General features: G+C 40.3%; 1 protein-coding gene across 2 annotated transcripts; it reads left to right on the forward strand.

The window, feature by feature from the left end:
• The first annotated feature begins 3786 nt into the window (after positions 1–3786).
• On the forward strand, positions 3787–21166 carry LOC309716961 (mpv17-like protein). 2 transcript variants are annotated; one of them, XM_082551110.1, is made up of 6 exons: positions 3787–4340; positions 16103–16290; positions 16442–16785; positions 18461–18531; positions 18629–18658; positions 18760–21166. In XM_082551110.1, exons 3-6 carry the CDS (start codon positions 16452–16454, stop codon positions 18883–18885), a joined length of 561 nt encoding a protein of 186 aa, XP_082407236.1. In that variant the 5' UTR covers positions 3787–4340; positions 16103–16290; positions 16442–16451; the 3' UTR covers positions 18886–21166. The 2 variants fall into 2 exon arrangements, with proteins under 2 accessions (XP_082407236.1, XP_082407235.1); XM_082551109.1 differs by lacking the exon at positions 3787–4340 and adding an exon at positions 15739–15897.
• Positions 21167–21461: the final 295 nt, after the last annotated feature.

Genomic DNA, 21461 nt, shown 5'->3' on the forward strand with positions numbered 1-21461 from the left:
GCTACTCAGGTTAAACATGATATATAAGTCACTTAGATAACTTAAAAATTTTATTGTTTGGCTTTTTTCAGTATTTTATTTGTTCCTGAGTAAATCAGTTTGGCTGAGATTAAAGTTATATTTTTTACACAGCTGAATAAACGTCAAGCAGACAACTGATTATCAGAAGTGTGAGATGCTCGAGAATATACTCCGGTGTCCTGTTATATTTTAAATAGACAGGAGGGTAGCAACTCCATCGAAACAATCTGCAAATGTCATTAAAATTTAATAAACTATCATCTCGTCTTTATTTTTAGTTAGCACCAGCGTTGGCCAAGTTACTTGAAAAAAGTAATCAGTAACTAATTACTGATTACTTCCCCAAAAAAGTAATCCCATTACTTTACTGATTACTTATTTTCAAAAATAATTAATTACTTAGTTACTTAGTTAATTTTTAAAAACACAATTTACAACCTGAATAGGTGATAAAGCGATAGATCTTTCAACCCAATTCTACTTTTTCAAGTTCAAGTTCAAATTTTATTCGCCACATGCAGTGACAGGTTGCCCTGCAGTGGAATGAACCCGCCCCCCGACCATGCACAACACAGACATCACATGGGAATACAAGTCAGAGAACGGTTGCATTACAGAAAAAACACTGAAATGTACACTACAATGGGAAAGTACAAGAGGAAAAAAAAAGACCTCTACTCATGCTGGGCTATAGAGGACAGCATGAGAACAGGAAACAAAAAAAACTCCTCTGCACAGAAAGCACATAAATGTCCACAATACAGCATTATAGAGCACGTGACCAGCAACAGGGTTGGGTAGGGGATAAGGAGTAAACCCAGGCAACACAGCAGCCATCCTGCCACTGCGCCGACTCTCCAGCGCGGGCCTAGACCCGCCTCGTGTTCCCAGGAGGCAACAAGCATCGAAGGCATTGGAAGGGGAGGGGGGATGTGTGAGTGCTTATCAGTGTAAATGTATGTGTGTGCGTGTCCATAGTTCAGCTGAGACAGTGTCCTTCGCCCTACCAGGCTAAGTAAACAGTCTACCAGCCAACCCAGGTGGCCTTGCATAGAGTGGGAAGAACAGTCAACACACAGTCGTTATCAGGGAGTTTTTGTTCGGCTCCAGCCTTGAGCCCACAGCTGGCACCGAGGGGGTATCCGCATTGATGTTGATGTTGTTGATTTTTCTTTTATGCGAGCAGCTCATGAGAATTTCAAAGCTGTTCTTTAACACTCCGACACTGGTCTCTCAATCTCCCGTTGGAGAACCGTGAGCTTCTCCACGATGTTATCAAACTTATGATTTGTGGTCTTCTCATTCTTGTATGATTCATAATCCATCATACAAAATGTAATCAAATGGAAAAGTCTCTTTTTTTTTTACTTGTTTTATCAGTTTTAATCTTTTAACTTTATGCATCAAGCAAAAATTAAATTATATGCAACATTCTCTGACTTGAATAAATTTGTTTAACATTTAAACCTACTTTCTGCACATTCCAGCACATAAAATAAAATATTTTTTGTGTTTACACTCAGTCTTTCAAATAGATGCAAGTAAAACACAGCAGAAAATAAATAAAGTCAAAGACTAGCGGTCCTTTTGCTCTATTTTCACCTGTAAAGCAGGAGTGGGGTAGGCGGAGGTTTGCCCTGGTGCAGGTGTGCCGCAGCGGTCAGTTGAAGAATCTGCGAGTTTCTCTGTGATTTTCCCATTACGTCGTTGCGCACTCAGTGCTTGTTTAGGGTTTTGTTCGCTGTAAAAAGAAGTTTTCTTCCCACGCACAATGGACACTAATGTTTTTGTCACTTTTTATGGAATCAAACTCAAAGTAAGGTCAGTACTTCCACGCTTTAAACGCTGCATGCTCATACTCTCTTCCGTACTCGATATATTATCCATTGTTGATCTGCACACAGCTGTTGTCACGAACTTGCTTACGTCACTGTCATGAGACATTCCCGCAAAAAAAATCCCGGTTTTAGTAACGCAGCAACGCAGCGTTCCTACGGGAAAGTAACGGTGATCTAATTACCATTTTTGCGATAGTAATCCCTTACTTTACTCGTTACTTGAAAAAAGTAATCAGATTACAGTAACTGCCCATCTCTGATTAGCACATACCTTAAACACTTAAAGCTGTAAGCTAATGATAGTTATATAAGAGCAGATGCATGCTGGTGCAATAAGCTGCACTTTTACATCCACTGGATGCATGATCTGATTAGTTGACTAATCGCAAAAATAATCGGTGACTCGTCGACTATCAAAATAATGGTTTGTGGCAGCCCTAGTGTGATCACATTTGAAATAAGTTATATTTTTCCTCTGCAGTGTTGAAGAGTTGAAGAGCTATCATTGATTGAAGAGTGCTTCAATTAATGATAGCTGTTGATCCATTTCTCAAATAATCTCTAAGGATCTGAATTTTTTAAGAAAGAGACAAAATATCTGCTTATTAGGCTAAAAGCTTGATATAGATATTACGATTTATAATATGTCAGCATCCCCCACAAGGCATGTAAAACCCCTGCACACCAGCACTGCGCTTATACTTCAATCAAGATAAAGTTATTATTCATTCATTTATTTATTTATTTATTTATTTATTTATTTATGTATTTATTATTTATTTAGTTATAAGTATTATTATTTAATCACATTAGAACAACAGGGTCACAAAAATATACTCTGCTGTGAAGAAAAAACTATCATGAATACTAATTGAACTGTGATTTCACCTACTTGTTGTGAATAGTAGTATACTACTGATCATTTTGATTTATTTAAGTGTACATACTAAAAATGCTGCTCAGCATTTCATAAATTATATTTTCAATAAATATTGAAGGAAAAACACAGTTACAGCGGGAATGTGTCTGTCTGCCAATATTTCACTAAACATTTCTATGTGCTATAAAATGGACATAATTATAAATGTGCTGAGATGAAACTAAACTTTCAATAGTATTACCACTATAGTCTGTTAACCACCAAGTTAATCTATGTTGGTCAGCTAGGGTAAAAGTCTTTACTTTAGCAGCCTAAATCAGAGGCTAACATTAGCATTTATTAGCATCAGCTATGAGGCTTAAACTCGTGTAAGTGTAACTTTGCCTGAAAACCTTCAGTTCTTTCTAAATAAAAAGTTAAAAAACATGATTACGAACAAGCATCAGTCAGTAACAACACTACACATGTTGATTAAAAATAAATCATGCTGAGCGGTTTCTTGTTGCTGCCACTGATTGAGGTAAAAATAAAACAAGCAACACTTAAAACATTTCTAAAAAAAAAAAAAAAGTGAAAATATTTTTTTTTATGTGGAATTTGAAAATGTTTTTTCAAAAATGGGGGGGAAAAGGGGATTTAACAATACAGGAGAGGGGGTCAAGACCCTCACCCCAATCACCTTTCACACCCCATCTTGCCCCAACCGCACCCCACCTACCCCTTACTCACCCCCATGACACCCACCAAAATGTTTTGATCAAAGAGGGAGGGGGTCAAGCTGGAGGAAATGGGATTTAAGGACATGGAAATATGGAAAATTCCTTCACATTTATACAGTACATTATACTGTCTTGTTACTGGGAAAAATGTATTCACAAATGCAGACATTTCTAAGAAAAAAATGTGAAAAAATTTTTTTTAATGTGGAATTTGAAAATGTGTTTTTTATGCCAAAATGCCAAATTGATTTTAGCTAGTGTTAGCTGTGATTGTTAAACAGTTAACATGGTCAACCAAGAGCAGTTTGTCGGTTGACAGTGTTGGGGAGTAACGGAATACATGTACCGCCGTTACGTATTTAAAATACAAAATATGAGTAACTGTATTCCGTTACAGTTACCGTTTAAAAAGGTGGTATTCAGAATACAGTTACTTTGTTGAAATAAATGGATTACACTGCGGTACTTTCCTGTTTCATTCTGTCGCGGGTCAGGACTGTTTGGGTTTTGTTTGACAGCTACGTTCTGTTGTTCCAGGCGGCAGCGTTATGGTTGCCATGGTTACAGGGCGACGCTCTCTCTCTCTCTCTGCCACTGTGTGTTTCCTGGGTGAGAGAGCGCCTTTTCGTTGTTGTTGTTGTTGTGCTAAGCTAACAGGCAGAATGCTACAAGCATAGCTCTAAAGAATGTAGCATCATGGGCAGTGTAGTCCGTGTTGCAGGGAGAATGGACTGCCATACACGTTATGGGTCTGTGAGCGCGAGGAGGGAGAAAAAGGGGAGTGGAAAGGTACGAGTTGTCATCGAGGAAAAACGGGAGCTGGAAGCATGTAAATATAATAATAACCACTGCAGCCAAGAAGAGTGCCTGACGAGCCCAGTTGTAAGTAAGCTATTAAGACTCGACTGTACACCGTGTTCGTGTTTTCCTCCGAAAATAATAAGTTCCGTTGGAGCAGTCTTTCTTTTTTTTTCTTTTTTTTTTTGTGTCCCGTTTGGATCTTTAGCCATCAGAATTGTTGTCTAAAGGCCAAGTAAGATGCCAAGCGGATTTATTTTACCAAGTGGATCATCATGGCCTTGCCATATTGGTCCATTTGATTGACCTTTATTATAATTATGAATTTATTTTATTTTCAGTTGCTACAAACGGGACAGACATGACTGGGGGATAGGACAGGGAGAAAGAATGAAAGAAAGAGAGGGAGAGAAAGAAGACCAAAGGGGAGAAGAGACGGTGAGAAGGGGGAGAAGAAAGAAAGAAAAACAAACAAAAAAAACAAAACACCTGGGTCACCTGTATGGAGAAAAAAAACAGAAGAGAAAGCAAACAACAAAGAGCAACATAATAAAAAAAACAGCACCATCACAATAAACTAGCTAGCAGTAGATATCAGTAGATACTAAATAATAAACGATGTTGTGCAGCACGCAAGATAGACAGCGCACAATGTGCTTTGAGGCAGCAGCCAAGAAAGCTGTAGTCCGCGTCTGTGAATACCCGTGTGTACACCTGTGTGCATACCTGTGTGGATCAGCATGCTTGCATTCCAAAGGTTTCTCCATGTAACGATCTGCTAGGGAATGTGGGGAGCCACAGCCCCGTCCTCCAGGGTATGAAGCAGGTATGGAGGAGATCAAAACTCCAGACATCCAGAGGCCCACAGAACACAAGAGACCAAGGAAGACCAACAGAGGGGCAGCCGCGCCACTGTCCCAGTAAGAGCTGAGGAGAGTCCCAGATGAGGGTTCACTCAGCAGCCGCGGAGCAGAAGCCAGGGGGAGTTGCAGTGACGCGCCCGTGAGCTCCGCCGGCAGCCAGCTGTGCCTGAGTGACCGAGCCCCAGGCCGAGAGGCCGGGGGCACCCCACCTCCGAAGTGGCCCGAGCGAGCCCCAGGCTCCAGGCCCCGATAAGCGGCCGCCAAGGAGTGAGCCGGTGTGTACCCGGACGCCCACCCCCAGACACAAAGAACCACCGACGCACCGACACCTGAGGGAGTCCGCCACTGGCAGGGGAAGTGGTGGTGGGCGGAGATAGGCCTCCAAACCTTGGAGGGCCTGAGATGTCCCCAGAGAGGTGGCGTCTGATACCCAACCTGACATATAGACACAGACATACAGGCACACACAGACACAAACATCCATTCCCACCCTCATGCTCTCATATGCACTTACTCCACACTCAACCAACGTGGAGACAGACATAAAGAGACGCTGTACATACGATCACACTCCCCAAGCGTACTCTAGGTCTAGGTACCCTTGTCCCTGGAGGGGGGAACTGCACCCAGACCCAGGTGGTGTTACCCTTTTCCCTGCGGTGGGGAGAGGCAGACCGCCCCGACTCCGCAGCAGTTGGAGCAGTCTTTCAACGCCTCTCTCTGTCTCTCGCAAGAAAAGTTGACCCACACAACAAAGTAAAGCTATTTTTCGGCTACAAGCCGACAGGGACCCCGCCGTATTAGTCAGAGGTCCCTTTACTACAGTTCGGAGTCGCGGACCTTCAGTAATAGTAATAAATCACACAGCAATAGTACATTCACGTTGTTGTAAAAAGCATGATAATATATTAAGTAATCCAAAGTATTCAGAATACGTTACTGTCATTGAGTAACGTAACGGAATACGTTACAGAATACATTTTGGGGCATGTGTTCTGTATTCTGTAATGGAATACATTTTAAAAGTAACCTTCCCAACACTGTCGGTTGACCCAATAAAGTATAAAGTTTACCTTACATAGTACTTACAGACTTATGTTTACTGTTTAATCTGTGTAATGTCACTTGGGTTTGCTGTTGCCATGCTCTGCGTTAGCTCTTTGTGTTAGCCTGCTGGAGCAGGCGCTGGGCTGTGTTTTGTCTGGCATGGATCTGCGGTTCACCCCTGCATTCAGGTCATTTTATGCTCTTGAATTTTTTTCATGATCTGTTTTTTCATTATCTGGTCCTGGTGGCCTCCTGGTCCAGCTGGACCCCTCCCTCCTTGATCAACACTTTAGTTCAACCTGCCCAGTCTTTTGATGCGCTGTGAGAGCCAAGGGTAGCTGTAGCTCAGGTGGCAGAGCAGGCCACTAATCAAAAGGTTGGTGGTTCGATCCCAGGCTGCCTCCTGGCTGCATGCCAAATATCCTTGGGCAAGACACTAACCCCATGTTTCCCTACTGGTGGTGGTCAGAGGGCCCGGTGGCGCCAGTGTCCGGCAGTGGCCTCGCTTCTGTCAGTGCACCCCAGGGCAGCTGTGGCTACAATGTAGCTTGCCATCACCAGTGTGTGAATGTGTGTGTGTGAATGGGTAGATGACTGAATGTAGTGTAAAGCGCTTTGGGGTCTTCAAATGCAGGCCATTTACCAGGCCATTTAGTCCCCATTAAGCAGCGATTTTTCAGATCAGCTTGTTGTCCTCTTCATCCTTCATATCTGGGAATTTGTAGATTTGTTTTTTATGAATGAAGTATAGACAGCAGTGTACTATTGTCTGACATGGATCTGCGCTTTGCTCTTGACTCAGGTGATAGGTGATTTTATGTATTTTATGCTCTTGAATGTCTTTCATTATCTGGACCCACACATATATACACATATGTATATATACACACACACACACATATATATATAAATTACATATATATGTATATATATATGCATTCCCAAACAACCCGACTCCGAGAAGACCGAACCCCGGCGCGATAGGGGCCGCCTCCGGCCTCACACCTTCCGTGGGGTGGGGCCTCGATCAGAAGGACTTGGGCTCCCGATCGGCAATGGCCGAAGCGGTCTTCCATACACCACATTTCCCACGCCCACCTGTCAGACGGGGATTCGGCGATGTGGTTCCCAGGCAGGCACCACACGTCGCACCGGGCACCCCGGGCAGTCTGCGCTTGGGGCGACGAAGGCAGTGCCCGAAGGCCACCTGTGACTGCCCCAGCTGCGGAGACTCAGACGGATGCAGAAATAATAATAAATAAATAATGTGTGCAGTTATAACATAAAACACTAAGGTTGACAAAGCGATGTACATATTTTTTAATGTTAATCCAGCAGGTTATTTTTTTCAGTGTAGACAGTACAAATGCCTAATCTGTCAAAAAATGTGGCAACATTTTCTAAATAACTATATTTTTTTTTCATCCAGTGTGAAGTCCTGGCCTACAATCTTGATTATTCAAGAAAACGTTAAATCTGATCATGGTTGCTTGGTAATTAATAATTAATTAAGGTGGTATAAAAAAAATTGTAGATCATCTGTATGTCACATTATGGCAAATGCACAAACTCCTTTTCAAAAAGAACTTGTGATGCCAGCATGCTTTTTAACAAAACACCTCATAACGACTCATAAACATTTTGGACATAAAAATTCACAAAGCTAATCAAGCATGTTTAAACTTTGGTATACAAGGAAGAACCTAGACTAGTTATTTACAGTATCTATATAAATACTGCAAAACAGTTCTTGAACAGATTGATTTGGACTGACCTCTCAGGTAAGCACTGTTTAATTACAAAATAAAGAATAGAATAGAATAAATAGTTCAGATCTTTGTTGTAAGCTAATAAATGCTAAAAATAAATAAATAATGAGGTAATATGAACAGCACCTACAGATGTTTTTGATCTAAAAGCTGGTGCATTCACAAATTAGAAGTATCAAACTTAGAACTTGGTAAGGACACCGTCTGAAAGATGTTTTCAAAAGTTAAAAAAAACATCTTGAACGTATTTATAAATGTAAGATTTCTTAACAGTGTAATTGACAGAAGAATTGAAGTACACAGCTCTATATTAGTTTTTTACTCTAGCTGTCACAAATACTGTTTCTTCATTCCTCATAATTCCCAGTTTTTAAGGATAAATTTACATACATAATAATATAAATAAATTCTCAGATTTATATCAGACCAGCTTTGATTGGAGTTTGTCCGCTGTTATGCAATCCATCAGATTAGGTTTCCATGTCATGATGAATGAGATCTGAAGGTAAAAGTGATCCAACCCTATACCTGATAAAGTGGCCATTGACTGTACATTCACGGAGTGAATTTCTTTAGTTTTACTCTGGACCTGTTTGGTTTGATTGCATAATTCCCAGAACTTCTGTATTTGTAGTTATCTGGCAATTGTTCTGTAAAGGCAAAACATCAAAAAACAAAAAGGACAGCATTATAAATGTGTTCCCCAAAAATTTGTAATGTCTTTAAACAAAAGTAAAAACAAGAAGTCATTGAGAATTTGTCTTCTCAAGTATGAGACCGGTTGAGTCTGATTCTCTTTAAGAACATGAGGCATGTGTTCCTAGTAACTAGGTGACTTTCTGTCCTTCAGGATATCAGTAAACAGCCAGTTGTCTTCCTGAGGTGGTGTTGGTATGGGGCGGAGCTCAGCGTTGTTAAGTGGAACAGTGAAGGACTGAGCAACTCCTTCAAATGGTGTAAACTGTAGGTTATTTTCCCAGTTAACTTGCATACAGGTGCTCTCCTCCTGAGAACACTGGTACGCCTGAAGCTGTGCGATGTTGTAGTGGTGGTAGCTGACTGAGGAGGGGATCTGCTTCTGGTTGATGTCTGTGCTTTGACAGAGTTTAAAGGTGTTAAATTGTTCCTCTTCTGTGTATGCACTTTGTCTCAGGGTCACTGAGCTCCTGTGGTTACCCTGGAAGTGGTCTGAGGTCACTCCCTGGTCTGCATATGCATATTCATACCTACACTCACCTTCACAGTGGAGATCATCCACTTCGGTAAAGTTATGTGACTGGTCTCCAAATATATCATCATCATCACCATGGCATGCACAAATGCTTTCAAAATATGCCTCTATGTCAGTGCAATCCCCTAAGTCCTTATTGTCAATGGAAAATGGCTCCATTATGTCAGTCAGCTGACCCTCAGAGAAGTCGAAGTAGCTCTTCTGAGCCTGCGCGCAGCCCGCGAGGTCTGTGAACACTTGAACGGAGAAATCACAAGAGTCAAGAGACAATGGAGATAACTCTGGGGAGAAGGAGGGGGAGATGTCCACATTTTGGCCAAGCTGAATGAAGTCATTTGTAGTTGACTCTGTGTCTTCTTGGTGGTTGTCGGCTGGCTTCGACTGACTCTCGTTGTTAAAATAAAATAGCTCCGCCCCGTGGAACAAGTCAGAACTTCTTGGGGAGCTAATAGGTTTAATTTCCACCGGTTTATGACCTCTGCTTCCCTTTTCCTGCCTCCTCTTGCTGTGTTTGTTCGCTGCAGCTCTGCAGGTGGAGGACTGCGATATGGAGTGATGTTTCCAAAGATGCCCTGATTCCGTCTGCTTCCTTTTTGTATTTACTTGACTTGAGGAAACACTGATAGACTTTGAGGCACCATCTACACCTGTTTGAAGGCTGTTTTTATCGGCATCCTGTGGACCACCACTTTGAGATGGATTACCTGACTGGTCAGGTGAATCTGGCTTGTGTGATGACAGAGAGGACATGCCTTTGTCCTCATCCTTAAAATAAAGAGCATATGCCAACCGCTGGTTTGCTGCTTCAATATCTGCAAATTTTCTGTTGATAAGAAAAAAAGTGAATGAAACAATGAATTGGGACAACAGTGGAAAACTATTTCATGCTATTTTGGCTCTGCTAAACAATTTGCCAGTGGATTTTTTTAAATTATTCTTTAAAGGGTTAAAATCCAAAATACTGTCATTAATATTTCATATTTATAATTCAGGCTGAAGTAATTTTAAAAGACTGTGTCATGTAAAGTAGAAAGAAAATATTACTATATAATAGTTTTTGGGAAGGTGGCATTTTTTGTTGTTAGGACCTCAAAAAAAAATCTGACACTGTAGAAAAAATAGAAATGCATGAAAATGAATGTCGCTGCTAATCGTTGGCCCATCTCAGGGCCTATTAAAAACAATGATCAAAGATACTAACCCCATGTTTGCCTACTGGTGGTGGTCAGAGGGCCCAGTGGCGCCAGTGTCCGGCAGCCTCGCCTCTGTCAGTGCAGCTGTGGCTACAATGTAGCTTGCCATCACCAGTGTGTGAATGTGTGTGTGAATGGGTGAATGACTGAATGTAGTGTAAAGCACTTTGGGGTCCTTAGGGACCAAGTAAAGCGCTATACAAATACAGGCCATTTGCCATTTTACTAAAAATCAATGGAGTTATGTAAACATACTGGCCTTCAAAAGCATAAAATCCCCAATCTATAATTAATATTCAATATTTACAGCTCAGGCTGAAGTATTTTTAAAAGAATAAGTGATTTAAAGTGGAAAAAAATATTATTACATAGTATTTTTACAGCAGTTTTGGGAAAGCTGCCATTTTTTGTTCTTAGGTTAAAAAGACTTTTTAAGTTAAGGATCCTCTAAGGCACAGGTGTCAAACTTAAAGGCCGGTGTCTTGAAATTTTTCTATGTATCCCTGCTGCAACACACCTGGACAAAATTGTAGATCATTATCAAAACTCTATGGAACGTAACTGCATGCTCAGGTGGCAATTCAGCTATTTTATTCATGTTACAGCTGTAAATGACCTCATTAATATTTTGTCAATATGGAGAGCAGACTTTATCACAGTAGATAATAATGTGTATGTGTTAGTCCCCATAGGGAAATTACTCCTCTGCATTTAACCCATTCACCCATTGAAGCAGTGGGCAGCCACCAATGCAGCGCCCAGGGAGCAGTGTGTAGGGATGGTACCTTGCTCAGGGGTACCTCAGGGTAGCTGTTCAGTGGAGTCGAACCCCCGACCCTCCGATCATGGGGCAACCACTCTACCTACTGAGCTATCCCTGCCCTTTTTTTTAAAATAATAATGTAATTAATTAATTAATAATTAATAATGTAATGTAATAATGTAGATGTCTTTCTGAAAGCGCTGTAACTAAGTTTAAGAATATAATCCACCCACTGTTATCATCTTCAATGCCGTGTACCAACATAGAGCATTAACTGCTGTATAATGCCCTCCGCTATCTTACTTTAATTGGTCACATGACTAAAATGTGTCATCGTTTTCGAAAAGGCTCCAGGTTTGCTGTCCACACTGCGATGCAAAAACTGCATTTTCATATGTATCTGCCTTGGAGAGCGTTTTCAAAACCCTGCATTTTCCTTGACTGAAAACACCGTCACAGCGTGGATGGAAGGCCAAAACCGAGAGAAAAAGATGTGTTTTCAAACAAAAACATATTAGTATGGACATGGCCTTACATGGGCAGCATGTTGGTGCAGCAGTCAGGATTGTTGCCTACTGGTTCAAACCCACCGGCCAGGTGGGGCCTTTCTATGTTCTCCCTGTCCAGGTTTTCACCAAATTCCTCCCACAGTCCAAAGAAATGCAAGTTAGGTTAATTTGTGATCCTAAATTGAGTGTGAAGTGTTAGCTTCATGATAGACAGGCGACCTGTCCAGTTGTGTTTGCGCTGCGACAGCTGGAATAGGCTCTAGTCTCCCCACAATGCCTGAACTAAGGATGAAGTTGGATGGATGATACTCTTGAGTAACGCCATCAACAGCTCAGAATCATGCAGGCCAATCTTTCTACCGTTTCAAACAAATTATTCTCTAATCTCAGGCCTCAATAAAATCTATAAACATTTCTAGGATATTAAACTGAGAATGGTTTTTCACTGTTAGCATGTATGTGTAAGTTAAACTATGAATCTTATCCGGTTTGAAATGATAAAAATCCTTCAAATGTTTTCTTAAAAACATTTTTAGAAAGAAGTCAACTTTTGCCAGTGTTGTGAGAACCTTCCCTGCCAGCTTGTTTTTTGAAGTCACATATGTTAGATTTTTATCAAATTACTCTCCTAACCTTCAGTGTGTATTTTCAAAATACTATTCCTTTAAAAATGAAATGTTATCTACCCTCCATCCTTGTTTTTTTTATCATTTTAGGGGATTTAAGGAGTAATAAGTACACATTCATGTGAAAACCACGCAACACACTGAATGCTACATAACAATGTTTTTTGTATTTTTCCCCCTCTCATCATCTGGGAGCTCACATTTTCTTACGCTCAGTTTCACTGGCAGGAAAAGGCTGTTCTACATTTTACTGCAAGTGTTTCACTGATGGTCAAACACACCTCTGAATCATGTTGTGCAGGAAGCGACGGTGGTTGACCTGCCGCTTGGATGGTCGGTTCTTCTTGGGTTTCTGCAGGGTCCTCATCATGTGACCTGCTGCTGAAGTTACAAAGGTGTACAGGTCACGACCCCAGGGGACCCCTCGCTCCAACCCAGGCTCAAGACTCGCAGAGATAGACGGTCGCATGCCTGAGAAACATACATTTAGTGGAGATTTAGGAGAGTCAGGAGTCACTGACTTAAAGTGGAATAAACGTCCATTTATATAACATAAATGCTCCAGCAGAGTCTTCTTGAGTTTAAAGGATGGAGAGCAGAACAGATCCTGATCAGAGGAGCTCAGACAGGTGCTAACCATAAAGGTGCTGTATACCCGTAAGGCAGGCAGAGCTCTGAAAGTAATCAGAGTAATCTTGAACTGAATCCTGCATTTCCTGACAGACGAGAAACAATGACAGAAGGAGTAAATTTCTCTTGTACTTAAATAAAATATAATCTGCCTTCACTATATCTAAAAGTATTTATTCTGCACAGGAAAAAAATTATCTTATTATTTCTCAAAATTAATATTACTGTTCTGAGGAACTGTGACATGAGGAGTAAATGGTCTGGTACTTGCACCTTTCTACTCAATTTTAGGATTTTTTTATTAAGATTATATGACTTATCCATTATAGTCTTATTTACCCAACTAACACATACACACACATTCGTACAGCACTTTTATCTCTGCCTTTGTGTTTTCTAACATTTACACTCAGCGTCTTGCTCAAGGATACTTTGACATGTACACTGGAATAGCTGGGGATCGTTAAACCGACTTTCTGATTGGTAGACAACACACCCTACTGCCTGAGCCATGCCTTAAAAAGTCAAAAGTCTAAAAGCCTGGCTGCCACAAATTTTAACCCCAACTATAACGCAAAAAACAAAGAAATGTGCCGTCAGACTAATTGCAGTGCATCTGTAAAGCAATAGAAGGGGAGTTAAAAGTTCAACACTTCGCTGTGAATTTATGTTTAGTACAAGTAAAGTACCTAAAAGTGTACATAGTCAATTTCCACCAACTAGGAAATCACTATAAAGAAATCAAGCCCCAATTCTCATAAGATGAACATATAGGAAGTGATCAGGATGAATGATTATTAAAAAAATTAAATGATTAAATGATGAGAAAAGACAAACTGCAGGCAAAAATCACCGATTAAGCAATAAGTGTTTATATAAACCTGTTTGTAAAGGCTGTAACTCATATTTATTATAACATAACAACAAAATGTCAAAAACGCTGTTACAGCTAATGTGTTGTACTGTGGAAACAGCAGATCTACATAACTTATAATTATATAAAAATATATAAAAATAACTGCAAAAGCCTGCTTACCGTTTTGTCTCCAGGTTTCTGTGTATCTCTCTACAAACTGCACTGAAGGCTGAGGAGGCGTGCTGCAGTAATTCAGCTGTTAATGCATGTGTGTGCATGTATTGTGGACCGATGTGTGCACAAATTAAGCTGAGTGACATCAGCGGTCAATGCAAATGCATTTTTCCCAGGCAGTCTTAAAGGAATCTGCTTTGACAAATTGATAACGGGAGAGGAAGTGAGACATGATGAGAGGGTCTGAAAAGAAAAGGGCAATTATCTGAGAAGTCAACCACTTGTAGAAGTGTGGGCACACGCCTCCATTGTGTGGCTTTCTGAAAGCAGCTTGTTAAATACTGCGAGACACTAACGCTTGAGTTCAGGGTTAACAAGCACTTAATTGACCAGTTTAAACTCTGGCCCTAATTATCACATTCTCAGTGGGAAGATCTAGGATGGTTGCTAGCTGCTTTTAATTGACCTTTACGATTCAAAAGGACACCTTCCAAGTTCAACATTTTGCATATCTATGGCAGCAGGTGTGTGGCTAGGCTTTATTTTATTTTTATTTTTTACACAGATGTGAAAATACATTTAACTTTACAAAGTGATTTTAAGGTTACGATTATTAACTTTTCTCTTCTTTGCAGCTCACGTTATTGTTAATTTTCTAGATGTGAGCGCAACATGCAAATCCAACACAACACACAACAAAAATTCAAATAAGGAGTAGGAATTTGTCTGTCTACATTTGACATAGACAGTCAAGTTACTTTTTGGTATCTTTTACCTAAAAGTAACTTGGTAAAAAGTTGTCAACTTATTTCCCTTCCAGCCAAAAAACTGCCACATTCATTCTCAGAAATGAATTTCTTTTTTAGAGTCAGAATTGGTGTAAAGAACACGAAAGCATGGCTCCATCAAGCCTTTTATCAACAGTTTAGGATGGTCGTGATTGGGTTAAGGTGTGAGGAACTTCTTCAGCACACTATAGGCCTGTTAGTACCAATTAAGCATAATTTAAGCACCACATCTTACTTGAGCATTGTTGCTGGCGTGTCCATCTCTTTATAACCACAATGTGCCAATCTTCTGATAGACAACACACCATGTCACAAATTTCAAATCATCTCAAGCTGGTTTTTTTTTTCATAAATAGTTCACTGTACTCCAATGGCCTCCACAGTCACCAGAATTCAATCCAGTTGCAGTTCCTCACATTTGGAGTGAGGCAGAATGGGAGACCCTGCAGCAGCTGTGTGATGCTGTTGTGTCAATATGGACCAAAAGTTTTGAGTGTGAGGTTTGTTCCCAGCACCTTGTTGAATCTCTGACATAAAAAAATGAAGCAATTCTGATAGTAAAAGGCGTCCAACCTGCTTTTCCTGAGGTGTACCTAACAAATTACTTTTACTTTATATTACTCAAGTGAAATATCCACCCAGCTTCTTAATCTGTACTGACAAGTTTGCAGATCTTTTGGCTTTTCACTAAATAAACCAAGAAAATGTGTTTAAGCATGTTAAACAAAACACATTTTAACCAATGACCTTCAGAGCTAAACGAGCAAAAACATTCAATATATACTAATACAGCACAAGTAAAAGCAAAAATCACCCAATGCAGGTGAGATCCTGATATGCAGAGGCAAAATTTAGGAGCAATTAATGCAATGGCATCGTCTCATTTATGCTTTCATTTGGCTGTTGGGACACAGAGTAACTACTCGGAAGATGTCAGTGATTTTGTGAGAATGTTCACAGTAAAAACAAAACAAAACACATAAGTGAGAGGTGCAAATTCATTCACTTACTTCAAAAGAAGCCATAAAATCTTGAAAATTGCTTCTATCCGATTTCGGCGCCTTTTCAAAGCCAAGCGGTTAACTCAGAGAAGGGAATCGCTGCTGCAGGAGTGGCATCTATTTATAGTGACACTACATGTGCTTCGGGCCCAAGGGTGCACAGCTCTGGTGTGGTTACAAGGAATAGCGTGGTAAGTCATAGTGTGTTAGAGATTAGAGATTTTCTTACCAGGATTTGCTTACATAGTGACATTACACGATGAGTGCAATGAGTACATTCAACCGTCGTTATCAAATCTGCATGCACATACATTCAGCTGTTTAAGCTTTACAGCATGAGTTTGTTAGTGTGTGTTCAGTCAAGTCTCACGCTTCACATGTTGTGCTTTCTCACAGTCCTCTCCAGGGGGATGATAAGGCTTTATCACACATGCCCTGCAACAGGAGCAGAACTTTGACCCTGTGAGATCTCGTCACGTGTAGATTTGCCTCTGCTGATGATCGTCTTTGTCCAGAGAAATGTAGTTTGTGTCTTTTTGGCTTTGGGGAGACTCAGAAGAGTGTGAGAGGAGCAACTCTGAAAGGTAAGTCTGGATATTTTAGGGGATCACTAATCATAGCCTGGCCCTTATGCTGCTGAATTTCCTCACCCACTGTTTTTCAACCTTCAGTGAACGGCTTTCCTAACTAAGGCAAATGTCGAATGACTTCAGCTTTAATGCTCTCTCTTATCAGATTCCTCACTATGAAGTGGGTCTGGGCTGTGTTCAAAGCTCACCCGTACATCAGTAACATCCTGGGATACACAGCCCTGTTCGCCTCTGCTGACCTCGTACAGCAGAGCGTGCTGGGTGAGAAACCAGCAACAGGATCCACATCGGAGGATTTAGTAGGAGTCGACTGGCATCAGATGGCTCGAGTGGCGACCGTCGGTTTTTGTTTCCACGCCAACTTCAACTATCACTGGCTCAGAGGGCTGGAGAAGATGCTGCCAGGAGGCGGAGTAAAGGCAGTAACTGGGAAGGTGGTGGTGGACCAGCTGATTGCGGCTCCTCTCACCATCAGTGCCTTTTACATTGGTATGTGATTCTAGTTTTGACTTTTACAGCTATTTGTGAACCTCCAGCAGGAGCCTGTGATCAATACCTGATGGCTGTGCATCATACAAGTTTGACATCTAAAGATGGCAGAGCTTTTGGAAGACTGGTTCCTAGACTCTGAGTTTTTAAAAAGCAACTAAAAACTTATATTTTCTTTATGTCTTTATGTTTTTACCCCATTGGATGTGTCACAATTTGTAATATTTATCTTGAAAGGTACTATATATATATATATATATATATATTTTTTTTTTTTTATAAGTTTTTTGTGTAAAGAAAATCCCCATAATCTAAGACAGAGTTCAACCAGTCAGGCTTCAGATAGACATCTACATTGTTTTACTGTTTTATTGGATGTTTTTCACAGTCAGTATGAATCTGCTGACCATGCAACTGCACCATACCACTCTGAATTAATGGCAGCTATGTTCACTAGTCAACTTATTGGGTACAGGTCAGTAGTGAGTTGGGGTATCTATTGTCATAGTGTCAATTCAACAAGGTGCTGGAAACATTTCTCAGACATTTTGGTCCATATTGATACGATACCATCACACATGCTGCAAATTTTTCAGCTGCTCATCCATAATGAATCTCCCATTCCACTGCATCCCAAAGGTGTTTTATTGGAAGTCTGAGATCGCCATTTGAGTAATCTGTCATGGCCAAGAAATCAGTTTGAGATGATATGAGATTTGTGATATGTGTTATCCAGGAAGCAGCGATCAGAAGATGTGTACACTGTGGTTATAAAAGAGTGGACAACACTCAGGCAGGCTGTGGTGTTTAAATGATGCTCAGTTGGTACTAACAGGCCCAAAATGTGCCAAGAAAGAATCCCATTGTTACATCACCACTACCCTGAACCGTTTACACAATCCTTTCCAAGATTTCATGTTGCTTATGCCAAATTCTGACCCAACTAACCAAATGTCTCAGCAGAACTCAAGACTCATTAGACCAGGCACTGATTTTCTAATCTTGTATTGTCTAATTTTAGTGGCCCATGTGAACTGTAGCCTCAGCTTTCTGTTGTTAGCTGGCAGGAATGACACCTAGTGTGCTCTTCTACTGCTGCTGCTTCAGAGATGCTTTAAGTCACTATGCCCTTCCTGCAGTTTGTCCATCCTTCCAAGACCACTGATATCAACAAGGCATTTTCACTCTGTGAACTGGATATTTTCCCTTTTTCAAGACCATAGTCAGCAGGTGTTACTGTTAGCATGCTAATTGGACTCTTTGGTCTACTCGGGTTTTCATAACAGCCTTCACCTATGAAAAAAACACCTATTAGATCACTGTATATTGTATATAAACTTAATTCATCTAAAGAAGCCTCCTAATTCTAAGAATACTAATATAACCGTACTGATGGCATCAATTTTTTATTACTAAACATGACTACTTCTGCTCATTACTGTTGTATTATTACAAGCTTTGTCCTCAGTTATGGATTACATGTGGACAAATCTCAAATGTTCGCATACTCTACTGATCTGCACAAACATTTTAGGTTACATCAATACATCTGAATTAATCAAACGATTTACCTTATAGTTATTACCAAGTAACACAAATCTACCCATGAATAATTGGGTAAAGAAAAGTGAGTTTTTAATGACCGATTGAAAAACAAAATCTGTCTACATTGTAGGTTTGAGTTTACTTGAACACAAAGATGACCCACTTGAAGACTGGAGGCAGAAATTTTGGACATCTTACAAGGTACGTATAAAGTCATTGTCTGTCTTTATTAAACTTCATGATGGCGATATGTTCCCAGATCTCCTGTAATAATCTCTCTCTCTCTCCCACTCTGTAGACTGGGGTAGTATTTTGGTCAACAATGCAGGTTTGCTCAACTCTTCTCTGCACACACAGACTGAGAGAACTACACTGATGACAGGCTTTCACAATCATGATATCCATTTTTCTTCTTTCCCATCACCTCAGGCAGTGAACTTTGCATTCGTCCCCCCTGTGGCTCGGACGGTGTTTCTGGGTGGTGTCGCCCTGGTTTTCACAATCTTCCTGTGTCACCTCAGACAGCAGCGACACCATGAACAGGAAAGAACCTGAGACTCTCCTCGTCACATCGAAGGCTTTAGTAAACTAACTAAAAACACAATTCCAAAAAAGCTGGGACACTGTGAGTAAAATCTGAATGCAGTGATTTATATACATCAGAAACCCATAAACCCCAGCAGCTGGTCTGTTCCCAGATGTTTACAGGCTGCTGTTAAACAAAGACGCGATGCTACATTGTAGTAAATATGGACTTATCCCAACTTTTTTGAGATGTGTTTCTGCCATCAGATTCAAAATGAGCTAATATTTTTCTTTAAACGTCACATGATACATTGTTTCAGTTTTTGACATGTTTTGTTCTATTGTGAATCAGAATCAGAATCAGAATCAGAATACTTTATTCATCCCGAGGGAAATTAGGGGTTACAGCAGGCAGCACGCTAATGGCGCATGCGCACTCACAAAGGAACCTTCTGACCAACTTTACACAAACATCACATTGGGGAGACATGTCAGAAGGTAGGCTGATAGGAAAAAAACAACGAAAATACACTACATGAGGTAAGAGGAGGAGAAAAAAAACTCCACTCAGACTGAGCTCCTAGTGGGAGAACAGTTTGATAAAAGAAAAAACACCTCAGCACAAAAGCACATGACTATCAATACACCATAGAAACACGAGACAAGCAACAGGGGCGGGTAAAGGGTAAGAGAGAGCCGGCGTAGACAGCGCATCCGGTCCTGCAGCATCTGTGCTGGTCCAGTTGACTGCTATCATCCCCGGTAGGGCACAAGCATCGAAGGCGTTGGAAAGGGAGGGGGATGAGTGAGTGCTTATCAGTGTAAGTGTGTGTGTGTGTGTGCGTGTCCATAGTTTAGCTGAGACAGTGTCCTTCGGCCTATCAGGCTAAGTAAACAGTCCTCCAGCCAATCCAGGTGTCCTTCATGGGGCGGGAAGAATAGTCATCACACAGTCGTTATCAGGGAGTTGTTTTGGTGGGCTCCAGCCTTGGGCCTGCAGCTGGGGCCGTGGTGTCCAAATGTTGAATATTGTTGATTTCTCCTTTGTGAGCAGCTCGAATTCTAGCACTCCGAGGCTGGTCTCTCGATCTCCCGAATAAAAGGTTAAGAGGATCTGGTGAAATCATTTGATTTAAACAGACTAAGAGAATACTGCAACCAAATGCGAGGAAAAAAAATAAAATAATAGCTAAATAATAATAATAATAATAGCTAAAGCTACACTTTAGCTAGCAATGGCTCAGGGTCACTGTAGCCATTAATTTTACCTGAATCCTTTGCAAAAAATCTTTATAGATTTTGCATCATGGTACTGATCCAGAGTACTTCCCTTATTATTTATTCCTAGTGCTATAACAATAAAGTAATTAAAATAAAAAAAATAAAGCAAAAAATATAAAATAATGTACTTATGGGGATTCAATTTGTTTGACTATCCAGTCTATGCAGGCAGAAAGTTTGTTAAATGTTTAAACTCTAGAGAGACAATCATTTTGCTGCTGTAAAATCAGCACTTTGTCATATTTGAAATATAAATCCATATTTTTTAAAGTGTTTTTTCAGAATATCATAATTATAATAATTCATAATTATGTGGATATGCATATATTTCACAAAAAAATATCTAATAAGTTCTCCAGAAAGGCAGGAAAAGCCCTTGAACTTACTTTAAAACTAAATATGTTCCCTAAACGGTGGACAGACTTAGATCCCTGACATCCTTACCCAGCCAGCTAGCAGCTGTGACCAGCATTACTTGTGCAGTTAATAAAAGGACAGCTAATATTAGTTGCGCTGGTGCACACACGGCACGCCCATTTGTTTCAATTCGACACCTCGCTCTGCAGTCAAGGGCGATCATTGGTTAATAGTAGTCATGTGACTGATGCAAGTCAGATCCTTTTATTTAGCAAAACTGTGATTAATAGTTAAATATTATTGTTGAGGGGCGCAGGCAAGACCCCACACGCACACACACATAAAATAAATAAACAAAGATTTAAAAATTGCCTAAAAAAAAAAAGGGCAATTAGGGCACCAATCAGGAAAGGGGCAGGTGCTTTAAACTTCCTCCGTTTCATCCTCACTTCTCTCTTGGCTTTAGTTAGAAAAACCCGAGCAAACGCTCAGTCTTTAAAGAACTAGTTGTAGCAAAGCTGACAAGATGAAAAACAGGCACATTTCAGTCAATCGCATATTTTCCTTTCTCTCCCTCTCTGTCCTCCTCTCTCAGGTTCAAGGTTCTTTATTTGTCACATGCATAGCTATACAAGTATAACACACAGTGACATGTAGCCTGACACGCTCCTCGACATGTGCAAAAAAATTGCACATATATATATATATATATATATATATATATATATATATATATATATATATATATACACATTGGGTGAATGTGCAGTAGTAGCAGCAAGCAGGTGAATTATGTACATTAATATGAATAGACATCTGACTATTTTACAGGATAGACAATATAAACATATTTAAAATTAAAGGAATTGAAATGTACATTGTGCCTTGGTTTAGTGTCTGGAAGAGTCCTGTCTCAGTCCTGTATCTTATACAAACCTTAAATGTTGTAGTGAATAAAAAAATAAATC

Source organism: Aulonocara stuartgranti (assembly GCF_965226115.1).
Source record: "Aulonocara stuartgranti genome assembly, chromosome: 11".
Lineage (NCBI taxonomy): Eukaryota > Metazoa > Chordata > Actinopteri > Cichliformes > Cichlidae > Aulonocara > Aulonocara stuartgranti.